The following is a 14,489-nucleotide window of genomic DNA, read 5'->3' on the forward strand; positions in this document are numbered from 1 at the left end:
TTTCAGACCTTGAATATATAGGAAATTAAACTATTCTTTGATACATACTTTTGTTTAAAAAAGGTTCTATTTAAACCTTTGCGTGGCTTAGAACTGTTTTCAAAGAAGCAAGTTTTGTAAAAAAATATCAAGAATACTTTTTTTTTTTTTTTCCTTTTAATATATTTGACCTACTTCTATACACTTTCAATTTTACTTTGGATTTTTAATCTTACCTAGAATGACTGCTGGTTCAGTTTTTTAATGTGCCCTAGCCAATACATATACGTATATATTGAATATATATATATATTATACTCAATATATATGTGTATGTATGTGTATATACATGTATGCATGTATACACAAATATTTCATAGCTCTGTCAGTTTGGATTTGGTAATATTAAAATAATTTCAAAAATGTTTTAAACAAATTTCATAGAACCTTTAATGTAGTTGGTTTTAAAACTGTCTAACATTAGATTTATTCCAAAATTAAATAAAGGCCGTGTTATTCCAGAAATCTGCCTGTTTTAGAACTTCTCTGATTAATTGAAAACTTGCTGCAGAACCACACCCCACCCAAGACCAGTAAAAAAATAAATAAATAAAGCAAAATTCTGCAAAGCCAGAAACCCGCAAAATTTGCAGGTCTACATGCTGCATCTATTTGTCTATTATGATAATTTTTACTGAAATTTGAGAGTATACTAATAAACAGATTTAAGACATTCAAGGCTGCGAATTAACATTTTTAACATAGGATCCTAATTATAAAGTAATACTAAGTGATCAAAACATTTACACACTTCAGGATCAGAAATAGTTCCCATTCAGTCAGCTCAAGGTAAACATGCAAGTGTGTACATTCATTTGTTTATTGACCTCCACCCCTGTTAGTTCTTCCAAACTTCCCTGAGAGTACTGAATAAACCTACAGTCTTCTGCAGTTGGTTAAGGACTGAAAAGGACTAGAAGGTTTATAAACACACAGGTAACTCTCAGCTGAAGATCCTTTTTTCAGAAGAAGCCTAAATAAATGTGGGCAGGTTTAGTATGCTGGAGTAGATGTAGCTCTGTAAACATTACAGGACACTTATTTGTTGCTGGAAGTAGGCATGCACGGGAAGAACTATGACTCTCTCCCAGGCTGCACTGAAGTGTTTGGACATTTCCAAAAGAGCAGTTAAGACAAAAGATACAGGGTAGCAGAGGATACCCTGTAGGTATCCTCTTGATGGAGGATAACTGGTCTGTTCAACAGTTACAGAGCATAAAGGCCACTTTTTTAAAGTGTGAAAATAAATGACTTTTTTTTTTTTTCTTCCCTCAGGTTGGCTTATGGTTTACTGGAAATGAAGATCTAAACAGTACAAAAGATTGCACAGAACCTTTGCCTTTTGATAGGCTAGGATGTCTCATAAAGGTAACTTTGAAAACAACTATTTTGAAGAGACCACTCACTATTCTAACCCAAGAGTTCTCATTCTGAATTTTCTTAGGTCTCTTCTTCCATAATTGCTGCAATGTTTTGGTGGCTTTTGAGGTCAGGTGGTACTTCATAATATGGCTTCCATGAATAAAAACCTCAAAGTTGGAAATAATGTGGAAAGTAGGGACAGGAATCTATGAATTCTCTTTCAGTATTCTAAACCATAGTCTTCTCAGAAAGACTTAATTATTCCTGTTCTCTATTGAACCACATAAATTTTGCTATACAGTGAACAACTCTGTAAAGAATGAGAGACAAATGATGGGAGCATCTATGCTCCCAGACATCTCTGTGGAAGAGGGAGATGCAGTTGTAATCTGAATGCAGGACAAAGGTTTGAACCTGCCTATAATGATATCACATTTGGTGAATTTCTTCTTGTTCTGATAAAATCCTCATTCTAAAAAAAAAATAAAATAGTACAGTTTCTGTTTCCTGGAATGACTCAGATACAACTGATTTATCTCAATTTACACAACCTCAACACATTTTTAAGGATAGTATCACTTTTCAGCTGTCATTACTTTATGTTATCCTTTTCTGTACAGTTTTTGATTTGTATTTGATCAACATTCAATAGTAGAAATTAATGTATGTATTTTTGTCCTTTTATAGTTTTTCTTCAGCTTATTTGCTGATACCAGAAAAGATCCTGCTCTGCTCAACTATATTGAGATGCTACTTTATTTTGCCGCTCATTCTGATCCTGTTGAAGGTGTCTACCGAGCACTTAGCATTGCTGCTGGAACACATATTCATAGAAAAGAAGAATCTTCTCTTGTATGTGGGGTAAAATATTTAAGTAAAATATTAGAGGATAGTAATGATGCTTGCTAAATTATAGGTTAGCTCAATTTCTGTACATATCTATATACTGAGTAGGTCCAGCCCTCACAAACAATCCAACTGACTTCATGGGAACTCTGCAAATAGTCCCAGTAATTTTGGTACTAATACTCAGAAGTATTCTTACAGAAGTCTGAAATGTTGCTTGTTAAATAACAAAAGTTTAAGACATTTCCTGGTAACTACCCCTTGTACAGTTGAGGAGGTAAAAACTGAGGACATTCTTTGACCTAGTCTTAGATATAAAACCTGCTTTATTGCTGTTCTTTACCTTCTTTCCCACCACATTTCTTTGAGGTATTTAAAAGTGTATACACTTCTATAAAACTTTGTTACTGTTTTATAGTTAGCCTGTACATCAGAAGGCTTATTACTAATTATTTAATGTGAAATAATTTAAAAATATACATTTCAAGTATGAGTTTTTTTAATACATGTTGAATGTACTGTCAAATCCCATAAAGGTCAGCTTTTGAATTATGTTAGTGTTTGTGAAGTATGTTATTAATTTCCCATTTTTTTTTAAGACTCCTAACTGCCATTAGTAAAGGCACTAAATACATCAACTGTGTGTTGCTTAAGTATAAGTCACTTTTTGAGACATATGATATATATTGGTACACACTTGGAAAGAGCTCACTCTTCTAGATAATAAAATGTTTCATATGCTGTCACGAACTACAGTGACTCTAGCATTTTTCTAGTACTTAAAATACAGCTATATTCTCCAGAAACAGTAGAGAAAGGACATTATTTTACCACACACTGTTATTTCATACATATTTATAATCACATTTTATCACTTATGACATATATTATTGTACTCCCCTCTGTCTGTTTTTGCTTTGCACAACACAGTTTTGGAAAGGGAACATGTGAAGTGAGTGAAGAATTATTTCGAATTGACTGGAGAGAGAATCACAGAATCCCAGAATTTCTAGGTTGGAAGAGACCTCAATATCATCAGGTTCAACCTCTAACCTAACACAAACAGTCCCCACTAAACCATATCCCTAAGCTCTACATCTAAACGTCTTTTAAAGACTTCCAGGGATGGTGACTCCACCACTTCCCTGGGCAGCCTCTTCCAATGTCTAACAACCCTTTTGGTAAAGAACCAATGTCTAACAACCCTTTCAGTAAAGAAGAAGTAATAGAAGTTTTTAAAGTGTCAATGGGAGTGTCTGAATATACCACTTACCTTTTCATATGTCATAGGAAAAAATAAATAAATAAATAAATAAATAAAAAATAAAAAAATAAAAAATAAAAAAATAAAAAATAAAAAATAAAAAGGAGAGCACAGAAAGAAGACTGTGTTCCCACTTAGATACAGTAGATCTGAACTTAGTACCCCATATTCCAGTGTAAAATTCTAGCTATCTGGGCATTGGATATATAACAACACAACCTATTCTCCTCAGTGCTTTTTGTTTGTCTTTGTTCTTTTGAGTTGGAACTTCTGTAACTGCACGTTCATTATCACCTAAATGTGGAAGGCTTTGTAAGGCTGTGAGTCACAGGTAGAGGAAAACCTTTCCCTCCAATCTAGAATTAAAAATTTATCTCTGAATGGCAAGATTTATATGTGCTATGATGCATGTCTCAATGTATTATACAGATGGTTTGCCTAATTCTTCTTGGAGAGTCCCTTAGAAATCTAGACATATCTAAGAATTAGATTCTATTAGAACAGCTTGCATATGTAGATTCTCTTTGACTTTATAGTTGTTTGTTCTAAGTTGGTATCCCAGGGCTGATAGAACATAACCTTTTAACCTTTTCTTTTTTCTTATACCTTGTCTTCTGTATGTGTATCCTTTACAGTCCCGTTGAATACTGAGAGAGAGAGAGAATTAACAAAATCCTACTTCTCTGAAATGAATGTGAGTTTAACCATAGGCTTCAGTAGGACCAGCATTTCATGCAGGATATTCAACAACCACGAGGGGGCAAAATGTAAACTATGTGTTGGTATTGTGTCATCTTTAATTGAGCCATCAAATAGAAAGGGTTAGGTCCCTGAAAACATCCAAAGTGGTATTCAGCTCCAAATTATGAACCTAAACTGCTGTCTACCTGTGGTTTTGCTTACATGTGATCTAAATCTCCAAGTTCTCATTATAGATACTGGAAATCCAATAAATATTATCAGTGGAATATTCATCAGTGGAATATAAAGAGCTATCCAGCTTATTCTGAGCTTATAAACAGACACTTATACATAGACACCTAATTTCATTCGTCTCTTCTCTGTTTCTTGTTTTTAATTTTTTTTTCATTGTAATGACTCTTGACTGGAAGTTTCGTAAAGAAATAGTTCTGAAAATTTAATTATATTAATGAGAGAAGATCAAACAAACATATTCTTGAGATTTTTGTTGCTTGTACTATCTTCAAATGCTCAGCTTTTAGGTCTCAATTATTTTGTTGTTGGTTGTGTAGATCTTTTAGCTAAATGTAAATGGTACAGTGAGCATGCTGTATCTAAGAGCTGATATTTTTATATTCTTCACTGTGGAGTGTTAAAAAATAAAATAAAATAAAATAAAATAAAATAAAATAAAATAAAATAAAATAAAATAAAATAAAATAAAATAAAATAAAATAAAATAAAATAAAATAAAATAAAATAAAATAAAATATCAGTGGATCTGCTCCTCCTGTACTAAAAATGGAACGTATTAAGGCACAAGACATGTACCACAAATGTTGTCTGAATCTCAGCACTGTGTCCCTCTAATAAAGAGGAAAATGTTATGTTGAATTAAATGAATTTTCCTATTGTTGTTAAGCTTGACAAAATGTTGTTCAGCTTCATGAGGTCCTTTCTCATTGTTGTGATAACAAATACCTGGAGTGTTTTTTGTTATTGTTGTTTGTTTTTCTCTTTGGTCATCTGTAGTGTCATCACAAAGACATCTCGTCACTTGTTTATAACAAACAAACAATATACCAAACACCTAATTATTCTGCATAAAACCTTTCTCGCCTTTTCCTGTGGAGAGCTGGTGAACTTATGTTAACTCTTAACCAAAATGAAATTCATAAAGTGACTCTTTGTATTGGACTAGAAAATTCATGCTGGTTTTTTTGTTTGTTTGTTTGTTTGTTTGTTTTTAATCCAAAATTTGTGGAAAGCAAATTTCTCCAAACTATGGTTTACTGTATTTGCTTTGATTTATTACTTTCTGGTGCAAATCACTCAGGGAAGAGATTGTCCCCTTGTATTTGACACTGGTGAGACTGCACTGTGAATACTGTGTTCAGTTTTGGGCCCTCACTACAAGAAGGATATTGAGTTGCTTGAGCAAAGAAAAGCAATGAAGCTGGTGAAGGGACAAGTAAACAAAACTTATGAGGACCAACTGAAGGAATTTGGATTGTTTATTCTGAAGAAGAGAAGGCTGAGGGTGACTTCAATGCTCTGCAATTTTCTGAAAGGAGTTTGCACTGAGGAGGGTGTTATTCTCTTCTGTCAGGTGATGAGGACACTAAGAAACGGCCTCAAGTTGCACTAGGGAGGTTTAGTTTAGACATTGGGAAAAATTTCTTTGTGGAAAGAGTGGTTAAACATTAGAACTTGCTGCTCAGAAAAGTGCTGGAGTCCAACCCCCACCATCCACTGAGTGAGTGAGTATTGGGTATTTAAGAGATATGTGGATGTCGCACTGAGGGACATTGCTTAGTGATGGGACTTGGTGGGTCAGGATTATGGTTCAACTTGATGATCTTGAAGTTCTTTTCCAACCTAGATGATTCTATGATTCTATGAATTGCTAAGCTTATTCATGTAAATAAAAAGTTCTTGGTAGTGTATTGTAAATTGTAACTGTTAAGTATTTTTATATTTTGTTGTTCTGAAAAATACTAATTTCTCAGAGGAACATTGGCCAGGTTCCTGGAAAAAGATGATTATTTCATTTCTCCTGTTGTCAACATCATAGATATTTCTGGACTGTCAGGACCCATTCCTTCATCTCATAGTTTGGTGGATAATTTTGTACAGGCTGATGACTTTTTTTTTTGTAAGAACTGAAGTTTGAAAGTATAATCCATTGATCCTTAACAAATATCTAAATGAAACAGATGATCTATTGACTAAATTTTATGCTTGTGCTTTATTTTCTTAGGCTTTCCCTTATATTGATGTAGTGAAAAATGAGGAACCTTTAATAAAAGATGAAAATGAAGTCTTGAAATACACAGATGAAGGAAAAATTTCACTGGCAACTCTACTCAAAGTGTTTCGTGATGGAGCAAGTACAGATGAAGATAATCATAGATTTAGTAGCTTGGAGAAGGAAGGCAGATATGATAAGGTAGTCTGACAATCCAAAGAAGGTTTAGTACCTTACATTGTATGTTACAGAAATACCTGCTGTAGTCCTTCCCCTGTTTTTTTTTGGTTTGTTTGTTTGTTTGTTTAACACTTACTCAACAGATTGAACAGTTATTATTTTTTCTTTAAGCATTTCATAAAAATATACAAAAAATTAGGCACTGAAGATCTGACACCTATTCCAGTTGAACTCCTTTTGAAACATCCTTTCATTCAAGACTTGATCAACAGGTATCAAGAGTACAAGCTTATTGTAAGTATTGCTTTCAGGGACCACAAACTTTGTAAGTGTGCATATCGATATTTGCATTATCCCAGAAACATTGTTTATTTAGATACTGTCAATTTGAAGTGTAGATGAAATATACATCATAGAAGATTGTAGATTAGATCAGTTGTTTCATTGTCAATGAAAGCATCCATCAAAGAGTGCACTGCTTTCTGACTGATTTTTTATACCTGTCTAGCTGGCCTATAGCTGCCTCCAAGTTTTCTACTGCCTTGTCACAGGTGGCAATGCATTTCCCTGTAAGGAGTGAAGTACACAGTATTTATCATATTGGTCATACTCCTTATTAGTAAAAGACAAGATATATGAATAAAATAATCTATTTGTTGAAGTTTAGGCTGAAAATTTATTTGTAATAGTAGGAAAAGATACAAAAGGAAAACATAAAACAATGACCACTCAATTAAAGATTATAGCTATTAGTCGTATCTATTCTGGCTACTTTAATCATATAATCATATAATCACAGAATGCTTTGAATTGGAAGGGACCTTAAAGACTGTATACTTCCAACTGCTGTGCTATGGGTAGGGATACCATCCACTAGACCAGGTTGTTCAAAGCCCCATGCAATGTATGTCTCAGCAAATTTGGGAAGATAGACATCATGGAATGACAGGTTATTCCTCCCTCCCCTTCCCCTTGCCATCTTTCCTGATCCCTTTTATTTAATCATGTACTGCATTTCCTAATTCAAACATTTTTTCCATCTTCTCCGAGTTTCTTGTAGACCACAGCATTTCTTAAATGAGCTCTTTGTTATATAGATGATCTATCTCAAGAAATATTCTTAACACACATTCAACATACTGCAAGTTCCCCATGAAGAGCAAGTGTGATGCAACTAAAAGTAATACTTAACTATGCTGTGAAAATAGTAATGCCATATGTATATATTCCATTATTTACAAGGAAGGGTACTGTTTTTGAAAACCTTTTCTCACAAACTAATAGCTGAATATCAAGAGCAGAATGTTTGTTCTTAATCAAAATTTCCAGCTCCACTTTAAAAAGAAAGTATTTTATACAGCTTGAAGAGTAGTTTGCAGTATACATTTAAAATGCATATTCTGTACTTAGAATGACAGGATGATATTCCATAACTGCACCAGTAAATATTGACTGCTGTTTTATGCATGAAATCAACTAACTTTCAAATTCTGATTAAGCAGGGGAGAGCTAAGACTAGAAGTTCTTGCTGAACTTTACAACAAATTATTATATTCTCCAGCAAACATGCATAGAGAACCAGTAGCCATTGTTTTATGTAGAACAGGTCAGAAATCTATGCCCTTCAGGAATGACATTCCTCTGACAATTCATAGAAGCATATTTGGTGAACAGGTAAACTTTTTTCTTCCTAAAGAAAGAATTCCAAAATAAGTAAACAATATTTTTAACATCAATTATTTGTTCAGAAATTCTCCAGAGACTATAAAAATCTCTATAAAAATAAAATCCAACCACAGTGCTGTTATTTTGAGATCTTTTACAAGATAAATATAGCAAGGTAGGGTGTGGTTTTTAAGGTTAAAATGTTTCTACTGCTGCAGTCACAAACAGTGGAAAATGAAATGTTTTGCTGAAAACCATAAATGAAATATTTAGCTTACAATTTGTAAAATCTGTGTTAGGGCACCATATTCCTTTGGTCTCTTGATGGACTATTCAGTTCTAACCAGTAGTATCTCTGATAAAGAATATCTGCTGGTGAGATATATAGTTGTCTTCCGAAGGGAGTTTGTTTTTTCAGTTCATATACCAGTAAGCTGGCAACAACCTGCATGATGATAACCTTTCTGTTAGCCACAGTACAAATGCCAATAAGTGAATAAACTTGGAAATTCTATTATTTTGTCATGTGGTCTTTTTCATCCTGATTTCTGGTCCTGAATAGAACTTGCAAGTGGTTTTCCATAATTGACTTTTTTTTTTTTTTCACTTATCAGATGAAATTTGTTTCTTAGGTATAGCCAGACCAATCCTATATGTTTATGTAGACACTTCATTACATTCTGAATGATATCATTTTAAATACATTCAATAGTAACAGAGAATATTTTTCTAGCTGGAAAAAACAAGCAAATTTGCTTTTTCTACTCTATGGGTTGGTCTAAAAATAAAAATTAAGGTCATTTTCAGGGCTGTTATTATTTCATGTTAAAAATGTCATACTTCTTCCATCCTGGTACTATCACAGATACAATTACCCAGAACAATAATGCATTTTAGTAACTGTGTTTTGATTGTGATAAATTTAAATGGTCTGCATTGTATTTTATTTCTACAATTCTTAATACATTCATTAATCTATCATTTTGAGTGAACTACATTCTTACATTTAGTGAGGATATCAAGGTAGCTTAATAATTACCATTCAGTTAAAACCATTATGCATTTGATAATGTTATGTTAAATTTTTTATCCTGCTTTCAAATCCTGAGTGGTATGGTTGCCACTACTTAATTCCTTTAAAAATAATAATAATAATAATTTTGAAGGCTGGGATACCACATTGTATTTTGATATATCTATTTTTTGAATACTTTCTGTATAGGTCCATGCATCAGGCTTGTTCCTTCTAAAGTAATTATCATATTATTACGTCTTTTATTGTTGATTTAGTTAATTATTTCAGTATCATTACCCAGTATTGAACTCGGTATCATTCATTTAAATTGAAGTTCTACTGGGTTAGGATTTCTAATAATGTATAGTAAATATATCAAAATATTTATTGGTAAGTTGAGCAAATATTACAAAAACTGCTTATACTCACAGCAGCCATTTAATATTGCAGAACTCAACAAGCATTCAGAACTCCACATGTCATTTAGCAGAGTAAAAATGCATTCTCTCTCAGGAAGAGTTCATGAAGATTCTATTCAGTAAGGTTTAAGAGGCAGACCGTATAGTTCATAGTCAATACTTAATGGTTTGGAGGAAAGAGCATTGCTGAATCACTGTCTACTTGTAGGCAGTAGCTGTAATACTTATGAAACTTGAGAAGACTTTTTCATGTGGTGTTTTAAATGTCCTAGTGTGTAAGAGAAGGAAAATTAAACTCAGTGTTTAAATACCTGGTCTAAATGAGAGACATATGTTACATTTCTCTTGATCATGTATTCCATATCCCATTAAAAAAAAAAAAAAAAAAAAAAAGTGCAAATATACAAGAAAAATAACATATTTCTTACATTAAAAATGATAAAAATTTTGTTAATATAACAGAAACATTATGTCTGCTTCTTTAAATACAGACATACTAAATCTACGGGGGGACTATTTCACCCATGTTTTGAGGTTATTTAGTTTTGCTTTCCTTTGTAAAACTGGTAGCTACATAAATTAAATCTGTCTTGCGGAAACCTTCTTTCATATGCTTAACACATTCTTAAATGCTGTTCTATCACTCTCTCTTTTTCATCCAATTACAATTTGTGATCATATCATTCTTACTTTTAGACTGATATTTAACATATATTTCTGTGGCATTGCTAGAGCATAAAATTTCCACTTCCCACACACAAGAACACAATGACAGTATTGGAAGTGACTGTGTATCTCATTTGCTCCATGATGATGAGCAGTAGCTTTCTCAAACTTATTTTTTACGAGAACACATACTTAAATTTAAAACACTCATAATTCACATTCTATCATGTCAGAAGCACTACAGTTTACTGAGATCCTCATCTGCTTTGTGTGGTAGTGATAAGTACTGATAATGAGCTTACTGAAGGTTCCATTTGCTAACATTTACTTTTGTCGAACCGGAATTGAAACTTCATTTCTGACTCAATGTACTGAAGTAGGCCTCCTTAAACTGAAGTATTTCTTAAAGTCAAGGTAACTGTTAGCACTACCTTCCAAAACTAAGGACTGGTAAAATTAATCTTTTAACCCAGTTCTGTATTCACTGAAATGCTGCTCATACATTGCAAGTAATATGAGGCATTATTCAATACAAGCAGTTTATGCTTTTGAAAAAAAAAAAAAGCTCCATCTTCAAAATAGGCACCAAATGCATACTGGAGTATGTATTTGAATCTAAACTCATTTATTTCATAAAAAATCTGAATATTCACTTACTGTTTATTTTTATAACACAAAATATTTTTATAACACAGTTTGTGTTATAAAAGATGCAGAACTGAAAAAAAAAAAAAAAGCAAAAAAAAAAAAAAAGCATATGTCTATAATGTCTAAAAGGGGGTATGTATTATTCCAACTGTTGTAGTCACTCATTTTCTCTTATTTCCTTGATGTGTTAAGTTCAGTCTGAAACGTGAAGACACAAGAAAAGAAACTTCTGAAAAATTTGTCTCTGTATGCTCTTAATGATGTTTGCTGGTTTAAACAACAATTTTAAACAAGAATTTTAATGACTTAAATGATATGGTTAAGGAGACGCTTAAGGTTTCTGCTTACTTTGAGAACTGTGTTTTAATACACCATAGTTTCATAAAACCATGGAAAGCAATGAGGTTGTATGGATAACATGAGAACACCATCTCAGTGATAAGAATGAGACATCAGTAACTTCTAGAATTTGCCATGAATACTGTTCTTTCTGCAATTGCCACTATATAGTTATGTTTTCATCAGTGTGCTCAACATAGTGCTAAAGCTGAATGGCAGTGCTGTTTTAAGTGTTCTTTTGGGAAACATCTTATGTAACCCAGTGCAAGTGTAATTTATAGTAATGTATCACCATTGAAGTTAATTTTTCATCAGACACTTCTAGTGACTAGTCAGAAAGCTCATACCATGGAAAGACAGACTTTATTATTACAAGTTTTGAGATGATCAAGTTGCTATGTGAAATGACCTTTTTTTTTTTTTTTTAACTTTTCATTTTCTTTTTCATAGGATATTAAAATCTTTCTCCAGAGAGCTGAACAAGCACAGTCAATTGATGAGAAAACCACAACATACAAAGATATCGATGCATGAAAAATTGTGGTTCGTGAAAGCATATATTTTGTTATGCATGTAAGAAATGGGTGCTAGATCTCCACTCCTCCCTTCCACGGGAAAGATTTATTCATTTAACGTTGAATGAAACAGATTTTGTAGTAATTTTACATTTATTTGTTACTTTAAACTAATAATAATAATAATTTAAAAGCAACATACAAAACCAGAGAAAGAATATTATTAGTTCATTTTAAACAATCTGGTGGAATTTCTGAATAAACAAAAGCTGGTTTCTGAACTTGAATAGAGCTGTTTGTGTTCATTAATAGGTGGTAGAAGAATAGAGTAAATCAAGGTTTTTTAAACAACTTAAGACATCTGGTCAAATTTTGTTAATGTTTATAAGATATTAAATAAATTTGTTTTAATTTTTTTTTTTAATGATGCAGTTCATAGCTAATAAAATAAGTAAATGAAAACATGATCAGTATAAGGTCAGTATAAGCTACCAAAACAACATGATATACATGAAAAAGTAGTGCTTGTTAATAGCAGAGATGATGAATCTTTGTTATCCAACCTTTGTTTTCCTAACTTTCCATCACAGCCGAGCTTTGTTGCCACCCACTAAAATTCCACAGGCTCTTTGTGCAGTGCAGCACCACATGTAGCCCAGGGGGCTGGGTATCATAGGCTGCTGCCTCCTCCCCCCCGGGCCCAGTAACCTCTCCTCCCATCTTGTTGCAGAAGCGGTAAAGTAGGGGCTGTACCATTTGTGGTTCCACTGCTAATTCTGTACATAAGTTTGCTAGTCACTGTAATTTATTTTGGGGATCCACATAATTGTTTTCAGTAATCGGTCATAATTCATTTTTGAATCAGCATAGTGTGGTAAGGGGCACTGCATACACCAGCCACAAATTGCAGGTCTCCTTGTATGATAGGTGTTTGTCTAAAAATGTGTATGGCACTTGATGACACCTATCAGCTGCTGCATTATTTGGCAGATTAAACAGTGTTGGTGAAACTCACCTTATTTACTTCTGAAGTTGTTGTTTCTTTTTCTACATCCACTGTGACTTTTTTGGCTCTCCTGGAGGTTGTTCTGGAGTTTCTTTCATAGAAATGTGCTTTTTAACAGGAATTTTTTGTTTCCTTGCAGTTTTATTCAACCTTTTCATTCTCTTGTTCCTAATGATGGCGATAAATAAGATATTGGGAACTGTATATTTTCACAAAACTTTTTCATATAAATCTTAGAATACTTTTTGTTTCTATTTAGTTCCTCTGGAGTTCAACACTGAAATGTCTAATATCTCCTCGGCTTTCAATAGTAACCATTCTTCTGATCTACGGTTTCAAGTTGTTGGAAGACTGGACATGGCAAGAATGTATTTGTAATTATCAAAGCTCAATATAACTTCCAATTTGCAATTTGACAACTGCCCAAGCTGTTAGCAAACCTTGTGCACTCTATGTGTTACTAGCTTAGAAACATAATTAATAAGTAAATACTTCCAAGACATCTGCCTACTCATACCTGAACACTGCTCTGTCATTCTGGGGTATTTTTTCTGCATTTTGGCAGTACCCTGGTAACAATCACACAAAGCATTTAAAGCTTCCTTTCTCTGGTTTGATTCAGCAAAGCACTCAAACATATGGTGCTCTCTAAGAATACAAATAGTCCCATTGAAGTCAGCTAGCTCATAGGGAACCACAAACCTTTGTTGAGAAGTGCTCCCTGCACAGAATATTTTTACATTTTTAATGTATCTTTGTAACTTTTTAGTCAAGTTTGCTTGACACAGTATAGCACTCGCACCACATTTTCTGATGTTCCTAATGAGGATTTTAAATTGCCTGCTTGAGCTATAAAACAATTATGTATCAAAAAAAGGAATAGCAGCATGCAAAACAGAAAGGCTGGCATAGTTATAGCCAGTCAATACCTAGCAGACCAAGATGTACAATAAATTCTTTTTTTCTGTAATGATTAAAATTATAAATATTTTGTGAGATTTTTAAAACTTCTTGGTGTTAATAATGGCAGGCTCTTTTCTTAGTTGATTTCAGATAGTCAAATATTGAAAGAAAAGTTGGTAGACTAGCACAGCAGATCAAAGCATTTATACATGATATACAAATTCAAAATAGAACCCAATAAGCTTATCACTTCAGGCAAATAATGTTGTGTCTCTGCAGTCTACATGTTTTGTGCTAACCACACCGGCACATTGTAGCTAAGTACTATCTTAGAAACAGATATAACCCTGTTGTGCCCCCGCAAACCATGCTAAAACCTCAACATCCTCGTTTTACTTATGACAACAGACTATACGATGCATACAAATTAATCTGCTTTGTTACCAGAATAATTTCTTCTTACAGCACGTACAACTCAGTCAAAATTTCATTGTATTTCATCCCCTATATTCTTGAGACATTGCATATGTATACTCATGAAAGACTAAGTCTTTTTCTTACTACAAGGATATTAAAAATTACAGCACAGTTCTCTTTTGGAAACTTTACATTTTTTTCTTTTTTTTTTTTTTTCCATGTTTAGTTTCTTTAGTAAAAGCCACCTTTAATCACTAGGTGTTGAATTCTAACTTT

General features: G+C 33.0%; 1 protein-coding gene across 2 annotated transcripts in view; it reads left to right on the forward strand.

Moving 5' to 3' along the window:
• The window catches only part of SPEF2 (sperm flagellar 2), an 89,491-nt gene extending 77,331 nt beyond the window's left edge, over nucleotides 1-12,160 (forward strand). The window contains exons 30-34 of one of the 2 annotated variants that reach the window (XM_072030789.1): nucleotides 1,315-1,407; nucleotides 2,089-2,253; nucleotides 6,453-6,641; nucleotides 6,792-6,914; nucleotides 11,823-12,160. In XM_072030789.1, the coding sequence (XP_071886890.1) occupies nucleotides 1,315-1,407; nucleotides 2,089-2,253; nucleotides 6,453-6,641; nucleotides 6,792-6,914; nucleotides 11,823-11,906 (654 nt within the window). In that variant the 3' untranslated portion in view covers nucleotides 11,907-12,160. Of the gene's footprint in view, nucleotides 1-1,314; nucleotides 1,408-2,088; nucleotides 2,254-6,452; nucleotides 6,642-6,791; nucleotides 9,147-11,822 lie in introns of those variants that run through there. The other variant, XM_072030788.1, reaches the window with a different exon arrangement.
• The last annotated feature ends 2,329 nt before the right edge of the window (nucleotides 12,161-14,489 follow it).

Source organism: Anas platyrhynchos, chromosome Z (assembly GCF_047663525.1).
Source record: "Anas platyrhynchos isolate ZD024472 breed Pekin duck chromosome Z, IASCAAS_PekinDuck_T2T, whole genome shotgun sequence".
NCBI lineage: Eukaryota > Metazoa > Chordata > Aves > Anseriformes > Anatidae > Anas > Anas platyrhynchos.